This window comes from Mastigoproctus giganteus, chromosome 5, assembly GCF_048544385.1.
Source record: "Mastigoproctus giganteus isolate SK-2022 chromosome 5, ASM4854438v1, whole genome shotgun sequence".
Taxonomy (NCBI): Eukaryota; Metazoa; Arthropoda; class Arachnida; order Uropygi; family Thelyphonidae; genus Mastigoproctus; species Mastigoproctus giganteus.
In genome coordinates, this window is record NC_143579.1 from 134709948 (window position 1) to 134727275 (window position 17328).

The window sequence follows — 17328 nt, forward strand, 5'->3', positions numbered from 1 at the left end:
TCACGTGTTGATTCCTTTGAGACATCAAAAATCAGCACAATGGGGTTTCCCTTGCGAGGAACACCTGAGCTGATACCTGCAGATGTAAAAGACCCCGAGGAGGAGAAACACTCCAGATATGTTTTAGAGGCGCTTCCAGCAGGACTCCTTTGTTCCTCACTAACCTAAGAGATTTGATCTTAACATTTTTTTAAATCCAATTTAAGAGTTTTGGCCACCAATGTCTTAACGTCAGCACGTGACTTACAATCACTGTTTTCAGAAGCTCTAAGAATTAAGACATCGTCAGGTTTCATTTTAGGAACATTTGCATCGGAACGGGCAGCGTCAGCAAAGGTCCTGACAGGAGGTATCAGTAGCAATGTCTTCCTGAAAAGTTGAATCATCCGTGATAATCGGGGCGTCATGTCTTAATTGTAGGTTTGTCTGTAGAGGAACTGTCACGAACAGATTGTTTGGCCAAACATATTTTGGCCAGACATATTTGTTAGAATATGTCTTGTTTGTCAAGTATTGTTGTTATACAGGAAAATGTATTTATAATTCTTTCCAAAAGATTGGTACGTGTATTTATTTCTATGTTTAGGGCCTTTACCTCTTCGTTCTCTACAATTAGATAAGTCACAACTGTCTCCAAATTGAGCCATTTATCCATTATAGTTGCTTAGTAATCTTGTTGCCTTCGTAAGAAAGGAAACTAGAGAGTTCCCGTCTCATTTTTGCAATTCTGACGTATAAAGTAAGAACATTCTGTACCGGATCGCTTGCATGAGCATTTGTTAAATTATTTTTCTCGTCTGCAGTTCCAAGTTTATTACTCGAACGGAGATCCTTCTGAGTTTCTTTGTCAAGAGTAGATTGTGAAAGAGAATCGCTAGCACCTTTTGAAGATGAATTTTCTTGAGAGGCAATAGTTGGTTCCGGTGATAACTTGCAAAGGTTAACAACGAAATAAATTCACCTGAGAGAAATAGTAAACATTTTCAGTATGCGAAAATGTTTACTATTTCTCTCAGGTGAATGCACATTAGTGCCGCTGGTAAACCGCCACCCCCGGAGAACTGCCAGTGTGGCCCGCTAGCCACTTGAGGTGTATTCGTGCGGCCTACGAACACTTCTGATTGGTGTTTGCTAGATTTGTAATAGTGCCTCTTGAAGGGGTGTAATATCCTTACACTTCTTGCAGGGGTGCATTAACATTTATGGGCCTGATAAACTTTAATCTACCCCTGACTTCCTCCTCATGCATTGTGATTAGAGTATATTAAAAAAAAAAAAAATATATATATATATATATATATATATATATATATATATATCCGATAATTCAAAATAAAACAAAACAAACATAAAACAAATAAAACTTATGTTTTATTTTGTTTTATTTTGAATTATCGGATATACCTGGGCTTCATGTGGAGGATGTGCATTTTGCTGCCTCTAATGATAACTTAATATTTATTTATTTATTTTATGTTAAACTTTTAAGCCATTATTTATATATATATATATATATATATATATATATATATATATATATATATATATATATATATATATATATATATATATATACTGTATATATATTAAATAAAATAATAATGGCAATAAATTATTAAGGAGTTTTTTCCACTTTACAAAAGAAATGCTGTGCAGAATTTTTCCTTCTTTTGAACCCTTTTTCTTTCTTGTTTTTTTTTTTTAATTAAAAACACACAAATATGACAACTTTTATATTTTATTAAATCGATATTTAAATACGTGCTAACAAATCACATGAATGAACACTTAATTAATACATAAACCTATGTTCAATGATAGGGAACATCAACGGACTCCGATAATATACCATAGATACAGATGACATCAGTCGGATTGGTGGGCCTAAATCTTCTAAGTCTAATTACACCAATGGATCAATCCGGATAGAACTCCTGAAGTATAGGCATATTGTTACGTCTGAAGTTAGGCATCAATCTAAAGAATTAACCTAAAGTTCTAGATGAAATTAATTGCCCAAATATGCAGAAAGAAGTCGGGACATAGCGGAGTTTGAGTTCGACCCTTTTGGTACGGTTCCATCAGCGGGCAGAAGAGATTTACATCTTGAGCTAGAGGGATCGAAAGAGCCGCAAACAAGACTTGGAAGTTCTGATACGGCCATTTTCAGCATCTTGGACCCCAAATCTACAGATTCTTGAGTACACTTTTCCGCCATGTAGGAATGGACGCATTCCATAAGTCGCTTGTAACCGCTGTAATCAAAAATAAAAAATGATAATAATAATCGCTACTAATATATTTAAGAATCAAGGAACGTATATTATTATAATAACAATGCCATCAATTATGCTTATCTAAAATATTTCGATTATAAGAAGGTAGGAAATCATCTGTTGTTCAATATCGTTCTTGTCTGCACCAATTACTTTTATTATTTTTGTTTAATATGATAACAGTTATTCTCGCCCGATACATTTGGCAAATATATTTTGCTGAGCTGTATTTTTGTTTAGCAGATAATTCTATATTACACTATTTCCCTTTATTTTGTCTCTTGTTCGTAAAATATGTTGCACGTAAACAGTATACGCTGTGTGCAATTATTACATTTGCTTTCAAGAAATCTCAGAGTGCAATGCAGTTAAAGATCCAAAGGCTGGATTATGACCATACACGATGATTCCAGAGAATTTGGCAATGGAACCTCCAGCCATTCTTAATTTCTACCTTAAAGATTATTTTTTTAACACTACCAAATGTGTCTTGATGAATCTCTCTATTTAAAGCCTGCTTAATGTGCGAGCGAACATAAAGTGTTATCAACCATCCTTCGTGATATCCATGTTTATTGATAAGTGATCCAACGCTTTAGAATTTTATTTATTTAGTTTAAGACATCTTTTGTGTTTGCAAGATGCTATTCTCTTTGCGATCTTCTGGGCAATGAAACTACTGATTTTTTAATGACTATTTATTGGCGGGCATAGCTGTTATGCGCAATACTTGAATCAGGGCTACAGTGATTGGAAAGTAGTGAATGTGGAGGTGGTGGGAACCCCTTTTTTTTTTTTTGCTAGAATTAGAAAACAGATATAGTCGGAGGGCGGGGGTTATGTTCCTTCTATTCCCGGTTTATGATATTGGATGATGATCAGATGTGGAGAGTTTAACCTATTTTCTTCTTGTGTAATTTTCCACACATAGGATTTTTGGATTTTTCAGATCAGCAAAACTTTTTTCGTATATGAAGTAGTGTGACATATTCGAAACCATGTATGTCCACTCTATTGTAGTTGACATGCTCCTTTATTTTGGTTTTAATCTTTTGATACTACTCCCTGATGTAATACTTTTGATACTAGCATGTCATCTTATAGGAATGCAGGGAGGGGGGTTATATCTGCTTTAATTAGGTGGTTTCTTTGAAGCTGGCTCTGATATTGTCTGATATTATCTCACAGAATAAGGAAGATATTCATCATTGAGTCATGAACAGACTGCCAAGTACGTGTGGAAACTCTTTATGCATCTTAAGCAAGTAGCACGGAAAGAGGTTAATAGAAATCTTTAATTAAGACATTTCCAGTAAACCTTGAAGTGTCAGAACATTGTGTGTCTCCTGTTTCCTTTTTTCATGATCCCATAAGCAAAGTTACTTGGAACAGTGTGCCAATTAAACTCAATTATTTCTTTGTATTAAATGAAAAATGCAACTATACCCCGATTTGTAAAATTTGAGGGAGCCAAGGGGAAAATTCAGAAAGAGAACTTTCAATGCACATAATTTTACATTTTGTGCTTCGTCAGAAAAACATTCTGCACTCTGTGTAATACAACGGTACAAGGCCGATTATTATTTTATTTTTTTAAGTACATAGAGCTTTAATTAATTATATTCATGTTTGCAACTATAAGCCATGACATTGCTACAAATGCCTTCATTTTTTCCCCCGAGGAAATCAGATTTCTTATATCAATTTAATCATCTTCTGCGGAGGCAAAACTTTTTTTGTATATGAAGTAGTGTGACATATTGCAACTATACCCCGATAAGGTAACTACAGTATAACTATGATACTGTAGCTACCTTATCGTGATGTTGAAGCTGAGAAACATATGTTAAATGTTTAAATTTTGGTTCATTCAGTCTCCTGCCCATTTCCTCCTTTGATGAGAAGGGCCAGAAATTGGTGATTTATTTATTTTATTATTATTTTATTTATTATGTTTTCTGAAGTGACACTTCAGAAAACATAAGTTTCTCAAGTATTTTGCATCTACATTCACGCATGAAGAAATCTGAAGGGAAGTGGAGCCCAGAAGTATAAATAACAGGGAGTTAAATAATAAGAGAAGTATATATAACAGAGAGCTAAATAATAAGAGAAGTATATATAACAGAGGGCTAAATAATAAGAGAAGTATATATAACAGGGAGCTAGATGATATTGTAATAATTGAGAGGAAAGTGGAAGAGAAATTGTTGAAGTTAAATATAAGAAAGGCACTTAGGGTGGGTGGGATCTATCCAGTTATATTAAGGGAGGTAGCAAAGGAAGTAAGCAAACATTGGCCATAATAATGAGAGGATTCTTGAAATCTTGCCTGATCAATTTAATTGGATACCACGATGTGGTCACAAAGGAACTGGATACAAAAAACAATTTTTTTATATTATATATTTGAATTTCAGGAAATCTTTTGATACTGTTTCACATAAAAGGCTGCTGTACAAATCGAGCAGTATGGCATTAAGGGTAATTTTCTGCTATGGATAAAGGGATAGTTGAGTTGGAGAAGACAGATAATGGTAATCAATGGACACTGCTCTTCGTGGACTAATGTTATTAGTGAAGTCCCCCAGGGTTCTCTGTTGGGACCATTGTTGTTTTTTATATTTTTATCAGTGATATTGATGAAGGTGGCTTAATGTCCAAATTTTCAGATTATATAAAGGTTGGTAGGGTTATTAATGAAAGTAATGACAGTAGGCTGCTACAACAGGATCTATAAAAGTTGGCAGATGGGCTGAGACAGCGTTTCCCAAACTTTTTTAGTCATGGAACACTTTTCATCTCACAATATATTTGCGGAACTTATATTCTTACGGAACACAAGTTTAGCGGGAGCCAAAGAACTGTTTACTAATATTTTTTTACATACAGTACAACGCACTGCGAATCACAAATATCTTTATTTCCAACACATGGAAAGCTGAAATTCAAATAACTGTCATCATACTTTCGTTTTGGTCTTTTATTAGTTGGTTCCTGTTTTTTCACTTCTGATTTTTGGGGAGCAAAAGGCTGCGATTGTTCATTCTCACTTTGAAGTGTGACAATATTGTGTTCGTTTTCATTGACAAAGTTGCACTACTCTACGTACTTGCTTCTTGTTTTAAAGTTCCTTTTTTCAACCACAAATCCATGGTCATTTATTTTAACAATAATATTTTGAAATACTGATAATTATCAAAAAAAAAAATATATATATATATACAAGAAGTGAGTTTTGTTATGATATCGGTTCGCTTCCCCTCTCCTTTAACCTGTGAACTCCAGGCTAAATCGCATACAAATGGCATATTAAATCATTACATTGCTACTTTTCGTAGATGTCATTACCTCTACGCAACTTCTCTATGCAAAAGCCCTCCAAACTATAGTGTTCCGCGGTCTATTTGATTATTAGTCTATACCAGTATATTAATAACCTAAAAAAAAAATAAATAATTATAACGGTACAAAAGCAGTGTACGCTACAAATATGCAAAATTTATTTTATTAATTAGGACTTTTCATGGAAAAATCGTAATTAATAATTAAAAACTACCTCTCAGCCCAGCGTTTCCCAAATCTTTGGGAAACGCTGGGTTGAGAGGTGGCAACTGAAGTTAATATTGACAAATGCAAAGTACTGCATATGGGTAGCAGTAACCTCAGATAACGTACCAACTATGTGGTACTACGCCGAGAGTAGTGGAGAAATAAAAAGTCCTGGGGTAATTGTGCGGTCAGATATGAAGTTTTCACAGCAGTACAGACAGGCTGCGAGAGCAGATCATGGGGTCTTGTCAATGATACACAAGAACTTTGCTATCAGGGATAGAGAGGTGATGATTATCCCTTTATATAAATCGAAGGTTAGACGACACCTTGAGTACTGCATACAGGTCTGGAGGTCTGATTTTAGGAGCGAGTAGAGCTGTAGGAACGAATACAGAGAAGGGTAATTAGATTGGTGAGAGGAAAAAAAGGGATGCTCTTAACAAGAAAGGCTTAATTTCTGCAAATTGTAGCATCTAGAGACGAGGCTACGACGTAGCAGAGTGGTCAGGGGCGAGAGTACAGTGGCACGCGCTCTTTGAGTAGACCTGAGTTCAAGCCCGTGACTACTAAATACGATAAAACGTTTGCATTGACTTTGTGTGAAGGAAACACCAAAATAAAACAAAGAGCGTCAGGCCTGGCCAGCCGGCTTGTAAAAATTCGGCGGGGCATATGAGCATGGAGAAGGGACAAGCGTTCCATCCATGCCGCTGACGCCCAAATGGGACAAACATTGCTTCCATTCCACTCCTAACGGTTTTTTTTTTTTTTTTTTTTTTGCAGCATCTGGAGACTAGGCACCTGCTACATTTATCTGATTAACGTGTATAAGGCTTTGAATGGTTTCAGCAAGCTCAATGCTCATGGGATTCTTCCTCTTGCTCAGATTACACATTTGAGGTGACATAAATTCAAATTGAGGAAAGACATTTGCAGAATAGATGTATGTAAATTTCCCTTTAGAGAGTGATTACTTGATTACTGTAACAGACTTCCATCTGGCATTTGATAGCTTAAATAAATTCACGGAAGGACTGGGCAAACGTTTCGAGCGAATGGATAGGTGAAATGGAAAGTTTTTTTCAGAATCATAGGGTTTTTTGATTGGTGCTATATAAGCTTGCTTTCTTCCATCATATGCTAATGCTATTACTAGAGTCAACGAAAACGGGACGTGTTTGGCACGAGTCGTCATTTCAAATCAATGTTCTTGACTTTAATCGCATATGAACCAACATGGTCTACATTACATGCATATCATATAAATTTCCATATATATTCTAGCGAAATTATGAGCGAACAAGTAGTGACTTTACCATATAAGGAACAAACAATTCTAATAAATGAAAAGACTTTAATTTTCGCTACATATTTCAAGAAGATTATCGAAAGTATAATCTCAATTTTGAAATCGGAAATTTATACAGTCCCTTTGGAGAATATTATGTAGTAGATTATTTCAAACGAACGAACCGAATTTCTACACAGACTAAGTCTACATGTACTTGTATTATTATAGTTAAACTATTCATCTAAATCGCTACTGGACGAAGAAAATGGTGGGAATGGAAGCGGGAATCAGAATCATAGATTCGTTATGTTCTGCAGAGAAAAAAATTACAGCAATATAAAATACGTTCACTTGTTATAAAAATAATAAACGAAACGGCAAGAATGTCGATTTAAAGCACCATTTTGGCCTGTCACAAACTGGAATTTTATTCCACACGGTTTCAACAGTCACTCGAAGATCCGCCTAGTACCACATACCGGCAAGTACCACATAGTTGGTATGTTACTCTGGGGTTAGAAAGAAATATAAAATGATGCACGAATCATTGTAATTAGATGATCACGCCACTTTTATGATAATCGATGTCAATCGTAAGAGGAAGATTTAAACATTTTGACAGCCGGTATCACACAAACATATGCATTTCTTCGGCGCACAGTGGAAGAAAAATTTATCAGTAGTTACTATCCCTGTATCTTAGACTTCTCATGTCTAATACTGATTTACGATTCATTATCGAACAATCCTTGTGTGCTGCATATGTAGCCGACTACGTTAATAAAAGTAATAGAGGAATCGGTAATTTACAACGGAGACTCATAGAACTTCAGGAGGATGTGGATATAATTGATTTAACACGAAAATTGGGTGTTAATTTTAAGTTTTTCGGAAGTCAGTGGAGATATATTAACTTCCGGAGAGCTTAAAATTATCGAATCAAGATTTCTTCCTAAAGAAGATGCGTGTCGTTTATGTTCCCATGGCATTCGTTTGTTTCTAAAGAATAACGATGTTAATGTCTATAAAAATTATGTTTTATCTCAGGAAGGAATGCACGAAGTTGAAGCCCAGGATATGTACCAATGATATAATTCTGAAGAATTTATGAAATTGAAGAATATGAAAATAAAATTCATAAAATGGCAATGACAGAAACAGCGGAAGTTCCACATGTCGGGTTAAAGGGAAAATTGTATATGATTACCACAAATGTATTGTAGATGGAATGGTAAGTGGTGAGATAGGTACATTAGAGTATATCGAAGACGAAGATGAAGAAGGAACAGATAAACGAGTATGGATGAAATTTCCCAAGGGGGGGGGCAATCTTCAATCGCGACATAAATAATAGATATATATGAAAGATAAATCCACACCCAATTGATATGTGCCTATTGTTAAACGGTCAACACCGATTCTGTTTAAGGATAATAGACGATTGAAGTTCAGACGCACTCATTTTATATGGTTATATAACCATATAAAGTAGACTTTCAGAATAACGGCACCTTAGGGGATTCAAGGTGCCGTTATTTCGATTTTTTCGTTATCTGGAAAGTTTTATTTTTAATATCTTTAATGCAGAAATAATGAGGTTAAATAAGAAATAGAGAGATTAAGAATGCAATTTTATTAACTGCAAATAAAAAAAAAACATAAACATGATGACTGTCCAATGTTATTTTCTGCATCACATACCTTTGCGAAACATGTGACAGATACAGTCCTACTTACGCCCTGTCCTATTTGCTTTATAATATCAAGTTTAGTCTGCGCGGTAGCACAGTAGTAACGTCACCGTCCTAATCATAGCGGGTAGAAAAGGGTCGGGTTCGAATCCCATTGATGATGCGAGGAACTTTTATGGGCTTTTTTCACTCCGTGGCTCAGTTAGTAGGTTTCAGGCGTAGATAGCAAGGATTTTCTCTCCCCAGAAACTAGGGTTTTTCTTCTAGCAAAATAGGCAAATCGACCAGAGAACACACTCAATTTACAGACACAATACACATAGGTATTAATCCAAACATTAGGGTCTGGGTGACCGTAATGTTTGGATTATATCAAGTTTGTCACTAAGCGTTAATGTTGTTCTCCTTTTCTTCTCTATATGAGGTTTATTAACTTTAGGAGATGTAATGAGGGGTTTTTAAATTAAAATAAATGTAAAATGTAAAACAGCGGTATAATCCGTGATATCAGTACAGAATTCACTTTCAAAATGGCGAATGTAAACAAATACAGCAGACACGCGACTTGCCGTTTTCTTCTTTTCGGCACTGAAGGACATGTGCGCTGTATGTAAACATCCGATCTCAATGTGCCGTTAGCGCGAATGTTCTGTTATTTCGACAGTCTACTGTATAACTGTCAAGGGGAAACCTTTGATGAATGGTATACGATTAAAAGAAAGATCAACAACAGCAACTTGTATATGTAGCGTTATTTCGTGTGACCTTCATTGGAGGATTTATATATAACCAGTCCTTGTAATGATTTCGCATTCTAACGCGGAAAGGGAACGAGTAATTTCGAATTCTCTAGGGAAATAGAACATTAGAAAAAATAAATGATAACAACGTTTCTACAAAGTGAATTGCAAGTTGAATTACAAGTTTGCTCTGTTGTTTAGTCCGAAACAACAACAGAGCAAAATATTAGTTTTGAGTGAAACTTGGTTAGTTAACAACGATCGTGTACCGTTATTGTCATTTCATTATGTGACTCAATATCGGATGTGATCCGATGTTGCTATAGACCAACACGAAGATTCGAATATTATCAGTGGATCACATACCTTTGCGAAACACGTGACAGATAAAATCGGCGACATTTGTGGATCAGTGTGTAATTTCAATAATGAATCCACCTTCAGGATTGCAATGTACATTATTCTTAGAACAGCGGTAACCGACATCCGTAAATACATATATAAAAATTGAATGCCTTATTCATTCTAAGTGCGTAATTAATCGAATCTGGATTGTTTAAATACTATACTGTGATGATTTCAACACACAACTAAATTGGAAAAGAATTTTGTAAGTTTATGAAAAAATCTTCAATTTGTATTATTCGTCGAATACATCAATGAATACTACACGCAATAGAACCACTATACGTAAAGGCCGCCATAGCCTAGTGGTTAGGCGCGCGGGTGCGTAGGTACACGTGCCTTGAGTGACCGGGGTTCAAGCACCGTGACTGTTGAATACGGTGCTGTTTCTTGTATTCTGTCTACCTTGTGAAAGAATCCCGGCTCATGAAGAGTTTGTAGCTTTTATCAACTTTGAAACTCAACTATTTACAAGAAGGAAAACAATTATTGCAATACAACCTGTCCAGCAGGAAGACAACAACACTCAATAGAAAAGCCTAAACTTACAGAGGCGGATTTAACGGCGGGCGCACCGGGCGCGCGCCCTGGGCCCCGACTTCTGAAGGGCCTACGCAAAACCCCAAAAAATTAGTTGAACATATTAGTTCAAAACTTTGTGATTATTATTATGCTATTATTAATTTATATTCAAATTTTATTGGAAATAAAACATTAATAGTACATCATATTTTTTATTTATTTAAAAAAATGGTTAACATGGATTTTTATTTTCCGTCTCTCTCTTTTTTTTAAGGGGCCCAATATTTTCTTCTGCGCCCGGGGCCTCAACCGACCTTAATCCGCTCCTGTAAACTTAGAAGGAATGGATGAACCAGAACAACGGAGAAACTCAAACAAACCAGAATTAAAGAAGAAAATTCAACAGTACAGAAAAATGCACCATTAGTGCCTAAAAGACTAATCAAAGTTGCTCACAGGAAAACGAGAAAACAACTATCTTGAGGAAAATTACCCCAGACAAGACAAATTCTCGCCACACTGACGAAATTCCTGAAAGAGACCAACACTGAAGCGTCCGAGAGCTAGAACAGAGCGCCATCAGGCTCTCAGATCCTGCACCTGCAGGATCCTCTTTAACCCCATTTCCTCGCAGGGGGAGAACCCTCTTCTCCCCTTGCCACCCTTCTTTCCCTCTGGTGGGGCATGGGAATGCGCCACTGAAAAATGGGCGGGTCATCTTCTCTATCGACCTCTTTGCTTCCTATTTCCAACCCCAGTCTTCTGCCTCCCCACCCAAAACTGTCATCTTACATAGCGATCAGCCCAACATCAAAATTTAAGACACACCAAAATTTATGCCGGACCTTTTAGGCCTTACAGACTTTCAGTGTAAACCCCAAACGATGTTTAAAAGAACCTTAACTAACTAAACTACGCTCGCGACTTCTCCAATGTATTTTATAATATATATATATTTTTTTTTTAGGTCCTAGCCCTGAAATCTCAGGAAAGTAAGTGGCAGGACCCGCCAGAGTAAAATAGCCTCATTGGGTACACCCGGCCAGCCTCTCCGTGGCAGGGTGTGGAAACGTCAGGTCCCACTTGGGGCGTGGCGGCTAATAGGCCAGATGAACAAAGGGCACAACACGCGACATAGCTCATGAGCCATATATATATATTTTTAAAAATCTCAGGCTTGCCCGAAACATAGAAAATACGCGGAGATGGGGGAAACCCCAGGAGCCGTTAGACCCCCAACACACCTTACCTTGTGAACTCCTCTGACCGTTTGGTCGTCCCGGAATATAAACAGAAAATTTATTGATGGTGTATTCAGTCGTGAACTCAAACTATTATGCATCTTATTGTAGTTATCATAGACCAATCATTTTTGTAGTTGCAATACAGTCTAATGAATAAACGATTGTGTCAAAAAAAAAAAAAAAAAAAATGTGTATTTTTATTTATTACAATAATCGTGGTGTCACGATCTAAAGACGTTTTCATCGCCTGCCAGATTACGTACCTGGTACACAATTGTCGTTATCGACCTAAGTTTCGCTCAAAACTAATATTTGTTAGGGACAAGCACTAGGATTTTTCTTGTTATCAAGCGTTTCTGTCATGGGGAAAAAAGAATTAAATAGTAGTTTGTCCAACCTGTGTGTGCGCGCGCGTTGATTGTTTGATTAACTTTGTGCCAGTGTGTGCTTGTCTCTTCAACTAAAGCGAATCCTTGTTTGCTCACAACTTAAACTCGCAAGGGACTGGAAACTTGGGCTGAGTAGAAAAGTATTTACTCAAATTCGTATTTGTTCAAGCCTTCAAGTTGGGTGTGATCAGAAATGTTTCAGCGTACTTTAGGGAGAACTGTGCCCATTTTGTTGTTGTCAGTTTACTGGCACATTGGCTGCTGTGACCATAATACGCCGGCCTATTTCTTTTATCCAGTGGATATTTTCATAAATTGTCAGTTGAGTTTAAGATGTTATTTTAATAACAGGAAAAATTATTTTATCGTTGAGTGTATCAAAGTATGGTTACATTTTATTACCGTATCAACATCACACCAGTGCGCAGTGAAAAATATAATCTTGAATTGGGATATACAGTAATACCCCGAAGTTACGCGATAGGTGTGTCCGACGAAAATCGCGTAAGTCGAATTCGCGTAAGTCGGGGTACAGCTTTGCATATAAATACATATAAATTTTGCTTAATTGGGACCAAGGACTAACAAAAACACTAGTTTAGAAGAAAAATATTAATAAAATTGCAGTTCTTTATACATATTAATACAAAATATGTATTAAAAAAACAAATGACTTACGTTAAAAAGTTATTTCGATGTCGATGGCTTCATAAAATCTAACAAATTCGTCTGACGACACAGCGCCTTCTTTTTTTCACGCAGAATTTCTTCGTAGCAAGCTAATAATTTTTTTATTCCTTGCTTTGTAGCTATAACGCGTTCTTCGTCGGAGTCTATGTTTTCTAAAATTTTTAAGCCCTTTACAATTGAGCCCTTTTCAATTTTCAACCTGTCAAGTTTGCAATTGTCATGTGCTTTTCGCCGTTGCTTCATTTAGGCCTGTAGCACGTGCAATATCACATGGTCTTTCATTTCGCTCAAAGCGTTTCACAATTTCATATTTTTTCTCTATCGACAGAGGCGGACTGGCCATAAGCCTTACCGGGGCCAGTGTAACCCCGGTGGGCCAGTGTGATTTTGGCCATAAACCATAGTATGAGGCCACTATAAATTTTCCCGGGTAAGAATTTTTGACCCAGTCCGCCTCTGTTTATCGATAATTGCTTTTCTTTTTCTCTCTGAATCTGCAGTGTCTTCACCAGGACGCTTCCTTTTCACACCTTTTAATTAAGTATTTTACTCATTTTTAGGGAATAAAGCGCAATTACAAAACGAGGAGGCACGCTTGATACGCATAAACAAAGCTGCGCGCATGTAGCAACTGAATAAACAACACCATAAAGGCAGAGATACACTATTAACACCCCACATTTCTAGGGGTTACTACCATAAAACAATAAAAATCCAGTTGCGTTTCTGCTAGTGAAATCTGTTATAAACTGGTAGTAAACTCGATCTAATTGCATTTGCGATTATACCGATAGCTGGAATTGTGTTGGTTTTTACGTTATTATGGTGAAATGTGTTTCCCCTTCACTGATATAAAAAACATAAAAGCAGCAGAGTTGAATTTTGTTCATCTTTCGCTCTCATTCTCCGCCGTCGCACCGTATATCGATAACATATGAAAAACGACCTTGAAGATAGTGGGCGGCAGCGTTGTCAAACGAAAAAATCAAGAACCGCGTAACTCCGAGTTCGCGTAAGTCGGGGTAGCGTAAGTCGGGGTATTACTGTATATATATATATATATATATATATATATAGAAAGAGAGAGAGAGAGAGGGAAAGGAACTATGAAATCTGTTAGAGCTAATAATAGGCGAACTTAAATGAAGTATTGAAAAAAGTGCTTCCTCGTCCTGGACGAAGCACTTTTTCAATAACGTTCTTCTTTGTCTTTGAAGAATAGAAAAAAATAAGAATTAGACAACAGATATGAGGATGAAAAAAGGAGGTACGAAATTTAGTGACAAACCGAATCCGTATTGATTTGTCACGGCCCTCGAAGTGTGTGTGTGTGTGTCCGCGCGCTATGTTTATACCGGTATATCACCCTATTAGCAAGTACTACTCTTTTAGCCCTAAGAACAGCTTCAAATCGAGAGCATGTAATTCAAGAGTTGCCGAAAACATTCTACTGAGAGGATTCTGGAAGTGCAGAATTAATCGCGTGGGTCAGAATCCTGCATCTCACAGTTTCTCCAGATTGTACGGCAGAAGATCCCTGCCGCGGCTAGCTCCTTCCATCTTATCCCACAGGTTCTCAACCTAGTTGATATCCAGTGCCTGAGCAAACCAACGAAGTATGTAATGTTCTTGTTTATAGTCCGGCAAGACTACCAGGTCAGTGGAGTTTGCAATAAATCATCAATACAAATGTTAATCGTATTTAGCAGTCACGGGATTGAATCCCGGTCGACTCAAACAGCGCGTGCTATTTCACAACGCTCCTGACCACTCGGCAATGCCAATCTCATATTTCTGGAATCATTACGGAACCAGGAAGTGACCGTATTACCAGATGGATATACTAATAATACGTATCAAAAGATGGAATTTCGAAAATCTGCACCTGATCGGGCATCAATGCTCAAATAGGCTGTAGCATTCAGATGATTATACACCGGTATCAAGGAGCATTAGCATTAGTAAAGGCACATAATGAAAGAAAGCAAGCTTATATAGCATCAGCCAAGAAAAAAAAAACTCCTCATTTCACCCATTCACTCGCTCCAAATGTTTGTCTAGTTCTGCCTTGAATCTATTTAAGCTGTCAACTTCTACAACGACAGATGGAAGTTTGTTCCAGCAATCAACCACCCGCTGGGTAAAGGCAAACTTCCTCACAGCAGTCCTACAATTGTCTTTCCCCAATTTGAATTTATGCCCGCCCTCTCAGGCAATTATTCTGAGCAAGAGGAAGAATCACATCAGCATTCAAGGCTTTATATACCTGAATCAGATCACCTCGCAGGTGACTAATCTCAAGACACTGTAATTTGCAAAACTTAAGCCTTTCTTCGTAAGAGCAACCCTTTGTTCCATTCACTAATCTTGTTGCCCTTCTCTGTACTCGTTCCAGCAGCTCACCATCCTTTTTTAAAATGAGGCCTCCAGACATGTATGCAGTACTGAAGGTGTGGCCTAACCATTGCCTTATACAAGGGGATAATCTCCTCCTTATCCCTGCTAGAAAAATTCCTGTATATCATTGACAATACACCATGAGCTACTCTTTGCAGACTTAAAGGGTTACGCGAAAACACTTCTTGCACCGGCCGACCGGGCTAGCCGAGTGGGTAAAGTACCTGCCGGCAACCCAGAGGTCGCGGGTTCGATTCTCGCCTCGGGCTTGGATCAAAGTACTGCAAAAACCTTGGGAGGTGCAATATGGCCACAGAAGCCGATGCGCCAACAACTACCAAATCAAAAAAAAAAAAACTTCTTGCACCATCGCAGTTTCACTACCAGCCTTCACTGACATGGTGAGTCCTGCTGTCGTCGTCATATCCTGGTAATCCTTACAGTTTTAGCATGAAACTGTAACCGGGCTTTGTTGGACCAGACCTTTTTACTCTCCTCAAATATCCAGTTTAGCACTGTACCTGCTTTTTTTTAGCTGACAGCAGTGTGGCTGCCCGCTACTACGCCGTGTTCATGTCGGGTCTGACGCATTGTTCGTCTCGACATACTTCTTATATCCTACAGACTGTGGCCCGTTTGTTAATCTGCACGATTATTTTCGCCCTACGGTGGCATCTCACATCAACAAACTGCCTCGAACTGCAGTTGGAATATTCTCGGAATTCCTGATAGCACTTGAACTGGCACGTCTGGTATCGATTACCGCGCTCAGAGTTAGTGAAGTCGCATTGTTGGCCCACACTTCGTTGAATTGCATACGCACATCATTCGTATATATATATATATATATAACTATAGTGGTTGCTTTATAGAACCTGGTACAAACACGTAACAGTGTCTCTGGGGATCGGTCACTTCCGCCAGTTATGTTGATAGTGTGTGTCTAATAAAATGGTCAGAGAGAGAGAAATTCTTCCCTATATGAATGAATTTTTAAATCGAGATTAGGATTACTGATTCATTTAATATTAACATATTTTATCATTAATATTTACTATGATCTTCGCACGAGACCAAATTTTTATTTTAAATTATATTAACCGACCGTTAGAAGAATTTTATCTTCTAAAGAATTTTATCTTCTTTTTTTTTTACGTTCTCTTTTCTACCCTCCCAGTTTCATAAATTATTCAAGGAAAGCATGTATAAAATTTTTGGTTCACAGATCAAAAATTTTATACATGCGTTTGCAGAGAAAAATGGGGGGGGGGGGAATAGGAACTTAAAATTAAGATACGAAGAGAGAAGATACCAAGAATATAGATACGATTATATTTAATCGTATCTATATACTTAAAATTAAGACATAAAGAAGTCGAGAAGATACCAAGAATATAGATACGATTACATTTAAGGCACAAAAATAGGAATTTAATTTACCTTTCCCTTGTGCTTAGCGCAGTTGATTGAATCGTCATCCTCCCTACACCGGATTGAAAAGACATGAGTTCGAGTCCCGTCAATGACGTGAGGAATTTTTATGGGCCTTTTCCCAACGTGGCTCAGTTAGACGGTCTCAGGCGAGGATAGCATGGTTTTTTCTCCCGGAAACTCGAGTTTTCCTTTCAGCAAACATAAAATCGAACACAGACCACACGCAATTTACAGACAGTATACATGGAGCAACCTGGTTGCCTTAATCGCTGATGCTCCTAAAATCCCGCTACAACAATAACATCATTCCTCTAGATAGCATAAACTGCGATAGTGCAGTTTATGTTATCTTAGCTTCTAATAGACATGATAATTATTTCATATTTTTCTATCAACCGGGAGACGTCTAAAACGTGTTGCTGTTAAGTGATATCTCATGAAGCTTGGTAATTAATTTACCTCCAAATTGATGATCACTGTTCAGTGTCTATAAGCATGCAAGCACAACAGGCTTTGTCTGTCTGCAGGATACTTCAAGCTATTCTCAAGCCTAACTCTAGAAATAACAGAGAGCAGGTCTCGCTCAAGTCTAATTGTGTCTATATCAATAGAGACCCATGTATAATGTTGATTGTCAGTATCTTAGTTACAGTTTCATAGTAAAAAGTCACTCAAATAGTAAATTTAAAGATAC

The 17328-nt window shown here is 37.2% G+C and overlaps 1 protein-coding gene across 1 annotated transcript in view; it reads right to left on the reverse strand.

Annotated features, from left to right (window-relative positions):
• Positions 1–1724: 1724 nt before the first annotated feature.
• Positions 1725–17328, reverse strand: part of LOC150085716 (uncharacterized) — a 30256-nt gene continuing 14652 nt past the window's right edge. Inside the window, exon 5 of the mRNA XM_090373461.1 lies at positions 1725–2255. Within this exon, the coding sequence (XP_090229587.1) occupies positions 2009–2255 (247 nt within the window). The 3' untranslated portion in view covers positions 1725–2008. The remainder of the gene's footprint in view (positions 2256–17328) is intronic.